Genomic DNA, 8,272 nt, shown 5'->3' on the forward strand with positions numbered 1-8,272 from the left:
TGCCTCTGCCTCTGCCTCTGCCTCTGCCTCTGCCTCTGCCTCTGCCTCTGCCTCTGCCTCTGCCTCTGCCTCTGCCTCTGCCTCTGCCTCTGCCTCCGACGTGCTGAAATGGTGTCACCACCATACCAGTCTACATCTTTTTCTTTAAGATTTATTTATTATTATCTTATGTGTATTTGTCAATGCTTGCATGTATGTTCATACACTACATATTTCTCTGGTACCCATGGAGGAAGAAGAGGACTTCAGATCTCTTTGGAATTAGAGTTCCAGTCTATTGTGAATAAAACCCAAGTCTTCTACAAAAATAGCAATATTCTTAGCCACATAGCCATCTCTCCTATACCATCAAGTATACTTTAAAAAAAAATGGGCAAAGATCTTTAGCAATCCTGATTATATCACTTTCCTTGACAACTTTGCGAAGTTTATGCCATAGTTGACTATTATAGTTGACTATGGAGCCAGTGTTGGGTGCTTTCTCTCTTCATTGCCAATTCCTTAAAGACCTTGGAAGGATTTCCTCTCTGAGTATATAAGTGATTCTTTTCCTCTGGGGTGTGTGTGAAAAGTATGTTTTGTCCTGGACAGTTATCATGTAGCTTTACAGTTCATTATTAATTAAATTAGTTTAAATTAAATTAATTAAATGCCTGCTACAGGAATTTCCTCATACATCATTCTGGCCATCGAGAGGAAGAATTATAGCACAGATCTATAATATTATCTCTACTTGTCAAACGAGCAGGCTGAGTTTCACCAACTACTGAGTAGTTACACAGCTGTGAACCATCAAAGGTGGGAATTTCTAGATATGTCCGCCTTTCTCACATATAAAACCTTGAAATGAGCTTGAAGAAACATTTTAGGAGGACATGTAGCTGTAAAAGTAGCTTTGAATTTTATTTGAACTGTAACTCCAGTTCTAGGGGACTTGATCCCTCTTTTAGTCTCCTCAGTTCTAGGTAACCTAATGCATACAGCTGTGCAAGCAGAACATCCATAACCATACCATATTTTTTTTTAATTTAAGTATAATTCAGGACCAGTAAATATGTCTCACTGTTTAAAGGCATTTTTTGCTAAGCCTGGCACCTGAGTTAGATCCCAGGACCCAAATGGTAGGAAAACAAACCGCAGTTTGTCCTCTGATCTCTACATGTTGGCCCTACCATACTTGTAGCTTAAAAAAAAATAACTTAAACTCTAAATCTTTGCCTTTCAGAAGCTAGTAGTATTGGAGGTTTGGGTCAGAGAAATAGTGTGGTCTGGCTTCACTTTTGCAAAATCCTTCCAGCCACAATCATCTGAGGGAAAGAGAGGGCTGCAGCAGCAAGAGAGATAGGTGGCTGCAATGGTTCAGTCAGTTGAGGCTGGAGCTTTGGACCAGAGACTAATGAACTGGGCTCTATATAGACTTTAATGAAGTGTCAGCAGTATTTCCTGAGGACATACTTTGCTCAGGCTTTCCCAGGAACTCATACCTGCAGGCATCTGGGACCTGGGGTTTTTTCCACCAAATGTTCCCATATGAAATGATGTCACAGCTATGCTCACCTCAAGGGAAGTAGAGCTCCTTACTTCAAGATTCTTACCATCAGGCTTCTGCAAGGAGAATGTGTCAGTGCCTGGAGTGGGCAGGATGGGCTTGATGGCACAGGAGCATTTACTGCCCAAACTGTAGCTTGTGGAAAGCTGCAAGTATGTGGATATACCTGAGATTGGTAATATGGCTGCCTCAGAGCCACTGAAAAATCCACTGTGATCATCTCTAACAATTCACCTGCAGGAAGATGAATCATTAGAATAAGATTAAAGGCCACCTTTATGTTCTCTGCTTTTGCTACTTACTAGCAATTATCAGGTTAAAAGCAGGAGAAATTTTAGCCCTTGATAGCAAAGTGGCTCATTTAAGACATTGTTTTACCATACTTTAAAAATTGAGACAAAAGTTAATAGTTGATAGATAACCTGCAGTTAATGATTCCTGGAGAGTCTTGGTAACCCCCCCCCCCAAAAAAAGACTCTAGGTGTGACAAGTTTGCCATTAATTAAAAACCTGAGAATTGAAGTAAAAGGATCTCAGCTTAAAGTGGTGGCTGCATCCTTGCCAAACCACTATAAGTTGTGAGGAAAAATCCTAAGTCAGTAGTTCTCAACCGTTGTGACCCCTTTGCTGGGTCAAACCACCCTTTCACAGGGTTTGCCCAAGACCATTGGAAAACAGAGGTATTTAAATTACAATTTATAACAGGACCAAAATTACAGTTACGGGTAGCAATAAAAAGAACCATATGGTTGGGGGATGCCACATCACGAGGAACTATATTAAAGGGTTGCAGCATTAGGAAGGTTGAGAACCACTATCCTAAGTATGTTCAAGCACTTCTCCTGACAAGCATCCGGTGACAGCAACTTCACACAGTGGAGGGCATTGGTGGTTGTTCCTTGTGATCATGTGACCCACTAGGAACTGTGGCTTGTTCCTACTGCTGTCCAGTAATATGAGAAAGGATCATCCTGCTAAATAGCTACACATTTGGTTCATATAATTACAATGTAGAAATTAGTAAGTTGAGTCTGGGACTATCTATACACATTATTTATTGCAAATCCATGAGGTGGTTGCCATGCTGTTAGTGAAGTAACGTGAAAAAATGACAGGCTCATTCGATTACATTTCATTGACCTTGTCAGAATGACTCTGTTTTCCAGTACATGGCCATGACTAACCACAGAACTTGCATCAGCCTCTTAGTTACTAAGTTCCTGGGGAGAGCATGAGAACCTTGCCCATGGATTCATGCCTTTTCACTGTATCCTGAAATACTGTTAAGTGATTTGGTTCCAATTGACAGCTCTGGGAGGCTTTAAGATCTTAGGCTCCTCCTGACATTGCCTTCTAGATTGGTATAATAAATACTTCACAGAACTTGACCACACACTAAGCCCTGAAAATAACATGGGTCATAAACACTTTCACTTTTACCTTGCCCTGGAGATTATTTCTGAAGCTGTACCCTTGTGCCATCATCTGTACCCTGAAGCAGGTGTGCATGATAACACCAGCAAGAGACGGGTGCTTCTAATTCACTCTTATCTCCACAGTGCTGATGAGGTCTCCACCACTTTAAAAACATTCAAAACAAATTGACATGCCTTTTATTATTTTCCCAGGGCTGCGTCCAAAGAGGACTCTGCGCCTGGTTCTCTGGACTGCAGAAGAACAAGGAGGAATTGGTGCCTCCCAGTATTATGAGCTACATAAGGTAAAACTATCCAACATCTGCTGAACACTAACATTTATAACATTTATAATTCAAACCAAAAGCATTGGTTTGAATTTGGGTTTTAAAATCCTCTATAATTGTCTAAGAATTCTTAGTCCTTTGTGGCCAACTAACTGGCCAATACCCAGTCCTGTCAGCAAGAATGTCCTGGTGAGATGAAGATGCTATGTGTGGCTAATGGCCCTTCTATTGTCTGATCATACTCATGGCCCTAGAAAACTCTCAGCTGAGTCTTGCCATTTTCTAAGAGTCTTAATAGTTCTGCTGTGCTCATATATGGCAGGAAGCTAGGTAATCATTGCCTCCCCACTAAGCCAAGCCCTCTCCCTGAAGTCCTGGGATTTGAGGCCCTGATACCTGGAGTCAGCAAGCAGCATCAGCTTCGTGGTGTTAGGAGTGAGTCATTCACAGATCTCTGAACTGAGAACACAGAGGACTGCCTGGTCGGGTATTAAACTTAGGAATCAGTGCTTCCTGAAGCAAGAAGGCTACTGTGGAAGACCACAGTTTTCTAATCTACAAACCTTTAACACTGTAGATGGGGGGTTACATCAGAGAACAACTTTTAAAGAGTAAAGTATACAGCAAGGACAGGAAACCTTGAGAACAAGTTGAACATTAGCTCAAAGAGAAGCTATTTGAGTGTCCCCAAGTAAACAGGGGAAGGAGGTATGCATATGCCTGCTGTGGAGGAGGAGGAGGAGGAAGAGGAGGAAGAGGAAGAGGAAAATGAAGAGGAGGAGAAGGACGAGGACCAAACTTTTTTTTTTTTTTTTGGTTTTTTGAGACAGGGTTTCTCTGTGTAGCCCTGGCTGTCCTGGAACTCACTTTGTAGACCAGGTTGGCCTCGAACTCAGAAATCCACCTGCCTCTGACTCCCAAGTGCTGGGATTAAAGGCCTGTGCTGCTGCCATCACCACCTGGCTAGGACCAAACTTCTATTTTCAGCACCTACATACTAACTTATAATCTCCCTGACATTCAGTCCTAAGGATCTGAGGCCCTCCCCTGACCTCTATGTGTACCAGACAAGCACAAGGATCACAGACATATGTGCAGACAAAACACCATACACATAAAATAATGTAAAAATATGAATGTATAAGCAAATCATGAGTCCCAGGAGTGGGGATAAAACAGGTTATTCACAGTGTCAGAAGTGATAACAGTACACAATTAACATCATAGTAGAGGTCCTTTGTCATAGAACAATAGCAAGAAGTGGAACAACCCTTCCACATCAGTGTTTATGTGACAAAAGCTTGTTCATTACTCTTGTGCCTTACAAGAATAACTTTTACACTAGTTGTACTAGTAGGCTCTCTACAGAAGATATTTACCAGCCCACAGTCTTATGATAAAAATTATAGTTTCACAGTATTCCCATGCAATAATCTCTGTACTGTTTTATAGGAAAAGAAAATTTTGTATTTTTATTTTTTTGTGGACTATATTCAACAGCAAGTAGTTTGCATGGAGGTAGTGTATTATTATGAAGCTGCATCCACAGTCTTCTTGTTGGGTCAAGTTTCACAGCACAGCTGGCTAAGCATACATGGGACCAGCTGTGGAGAAAAACATGTAGAAAATTATTGTTTTTTTTCTTTTTTTTCCTCTGAATGTAACTTTATTTTCCATTTATAAAATCTATTCCTCAATGAATAGTCTAAAGAAATATTTTAATGAACATGGTTAGTCAATCTTTATGGGAGTGAAAGTAATTCACTATATTTTCTTAGTAAATATGCCTTAATAATGTGCTTTTATTAATATATACATATAAAATTAAGAGATAGGACAAAATTCATTGCCCAGACTGATTTTTAAAATTATATTCTGATTAATAGCTACCTTTACTTTATAATTATGCTATCTTGTAAAATATTGGCTTAATTATTTTAATACCTGTTGAAATTTACTAAGCTACTGAAAATTCATTCAGTTATTGTATATCTAAGAAATAGATAAAACTATTGGTGCTTAGTATGTGAATTTTTAGATTCACCTGGAATTTTATTGCAATTTCTAAAATGTTCTCTCCAAGGAAGCAAATTTTCCAGCAAAAATGTATATACATGGATTTTTGGCAACAGCTCATAAGTAAAATAATAGAAAACAGACACTGAAGTTTTTGCTATGACTTGACTAGATTAGTCAATCAGAATAAAACTCATATTAGTCATCTGTCCATCACTGTAAAGAAGTATCAGTAATAATTATTCTATAAGGAGGAAAGGTTTATTCTGGTTCACACTTTCAGAGATTTTTGGTCCATGATTATTTGGCTCTGTTATTTCTGATTTCATGACAAGGTAGACAGAAGAACATCATGCAACCAAACTGCTTACACTTTATGGTGGTCAGGAAGCAAGAACATATCCCTTTATAAGACTCTCCTTTCCAAACCCTCTAAGCTATGAATAGTATATTAATCAATTCATAAGGTCTTTGTAGTCTAGTCACCTTGCAAACAAACACCCCACCAATCAGTAATGCTGCAGTGTGGATCAAGGGTCTCAGGAGACATTTAGGATTCAAACCATAACAAAAATCATTCCTAAAATCAACCTAGCACCTCCCTAACAATTCATTGCATAAAGTCTTATAAAGGAGATTTTCTTATTCTGATGGGTTATACAATGTCATTTCCTAATTTCCAAGTTTCCTCTGATGTCTCTGTCATTACATCAGCATAAGAATATGATAATTGTTTAGAGGCATATTGTTTGTGGTTTAAGCTACTTATTCTATCATTTTATTGAGGCTTAATTAGAGGCTTCACATGGTTTGCTCAGCCTGCTTTCTTACAGACCCCAAGACCACCAGCCAAGGGAGGGAACTATGCACATTGAGTTGAGCCCTCCCCTATTAATCACTAACTAAGAAAATGCTCTATGGCCCGGTGGTGGTGGCACACGCCTTTAATCCCAGCACTTGGGAGCCAGAGGCAGGCAGATTTCTGAGTTCGAGGCCAGCCTAGTCTACAAAGTGAGTTCCAGGACAGCCAGGGCTATACAGAGAAACCCTGTGTCTTTAAAAAAAAAAAAAAATGCTCTAAAGGCTCGTCTATGGTCTGATTTTATGAAGGTATTTTGCCAATGGAGGTTCCTACCTCTCAGATGACTGTAGCTTATGTTAAGTTAACTTAAAACTAGCCAGTTCATCTGGTAATCATCACATGGATCAACATGAGAGTGTGAGCGTTATGCTACAAACTTCCTTTATACTGCTTCAAATTTCCCTTCAACTCTACCAAAGACAAATACTGCACTGATTTTTTTTTTAATTACCACAAATTGGTTGTGCCTGGCCTTGATCCTCATGTAAATATAAGCATATTGTGTGTAATCTCCAATCCAGATTCTTTCACTAAGCAATAAGGATTTAGAATCCATCAATGTTGCTTTATTAACAGGAATTGGCACCTTCCCGAATAGTTCTTTGTTATGTGAATAAACCCCAATTTCTATTTTTTCCTCCAGAAAAAGAAAACATAGTTGTTCTGTTGATGGACATTTGTGCTCTTCCCAGTGTTAGCTATCACAAATAAAAGTGATATCAACATTTCTGTAGAGTTGTTTGGATGGACATATACATTTGGATGGACTTTACTTTCTAGGAGTAAAATAGCTAGATCATAGGACTATGTTCAATTTCATTAAAAACTTCTAAGCAATAAGAACTTAACTACTTACATCCTCACCAGAAACATAAGTATCCCAGCTGCTCCTATCCTTCCCAGTATTTACAGGCTGGGTGATTCCTGCAGGTATTATATTTTATAGATATTTGACGGTGTGATTCTGAAGGACTAGAAAAAAAGGTTTGCTTCTACTCTAATGGCTCTTTCTCCTCTCTTCAATCATTGCAATGAGACCAATTGTCTTGATTCTACTGTTCTACAATTTGGAGAAATTAAGGGCTTTTTATTCACATGAGTTTTGGGTGTGTACTAGTTCCTTGTCTGTTGCTGTACAAAATATCATGAAGAAATCCACTTATAGAATGCACAGTATATTCTGTTTTACAGTTGCAAAGGGAGGGTCTATAATGGTAAATAAAACAGAAAAGCAGTAGCAAGCAGCTGGTTGATCACATTTAATTTGTACATAGGAAGTAGAGAGAAAGCAGGAAGCAGGAAAAGCCTAGAACACTTAGATCCTACCCCTAGGAACATACTTTTTCCAGCAAAGCTCCTGGAGGATTTATAACCCACTCACACCATCATCACCTAGAAAGGAACCATGTGTTCAAATGCATGAGACTATAGAAGACATTTCTCTTTAAACTGACATATGGTGACTGATGTGATAACTGTATCCATGTGGATCAATGCTTTGGCATAGCAGGTCATTGAATGGTGGCGGTTGAAGCCACAACGGACTCCTTCTAAGGGAGAGCAGGATTGTGAGGACCCAATGGAATACTAAAAATGAGAATGACCCCTTCATGCTCAGCTAGACAGGATGAGAAAGCCTGCTAAAAGGCCCTTTGCATTATTGCTTCTTGATGAAGTGATTATTTAAAATGTGAACTACTCTACAGGTTGAATCAAACTCATGTTTACTAGAAGAAATTGTCACCATACAAAGAGCACATTACTGTGAATAAAAGTTGACTTGTGGAAGTGTAATTTAACTTTGTATTTTGAAAATAGGATCCTTTTCTCATTTTTTCAAATCAATTAATCAAATGATGATTGCCCAGATGCAATTGGTCCAATCAGGTTTTTATGTGAACAGAGTTACTCTCCTCCCTTCTCTTAGGAGGCCAGCATGTCAGATCTCATGTTCTAAAACATAAAAAGGGAGACAGCTTCTGGGACAGGTGGGAGCCACAGAGCCGCTGAGGCAGCACCCTTTTGGGGCCGCAGACATCCTGCACCCTCCCAGCTGGAGGACAGTGATCTGCCCTGCAGGGAGCGCCATCTTGGCTCCGGGACTCCGCCGAACTTAGTCTGTACAGGTTAGAGTGAGGACCAC

At 39.5% G+C, this 8,272-nt stretch overlaps 1 protein-coding gene across 3 annotated transcripts in view; it reads left to right on the top strand.

The window, feature by feature from the left end:
- The window catches only part of Cpq (carboxypeptidase Q), a 455,565-nt gene that overhangs the window by 339,964 nt on the left and 107,329 nt on the right, over positions 1-8,272 (top strand). For all 3 annotated transcript variants that reach the window (XM_029469722.1, XM_021183239.2, XM_021183241.2), the window contains one exon: positions 3,178-3,269. In XM_029469722.1, the coding sequence (XP_029325582.1) occupies positions 3,178-3,269 (92 nt within the window). The remainder of the gene's footprint in view (positions 1-3,177; positions 3,270-8,272) is intronic.

This window comes from Mus caroli, chromosome 15 (genome assembly GCF_900094665.2).
Source record: "Mus caroli chromosome 15, CAROLI_EIJ_v1.1, whole genome shotgun sequence".
NCBI classification, from domain to species: Eukaryota; Metazoa; Chordata; class Mammalia; order Rodentia; family Muridae; genus Mus; species Mus caroli.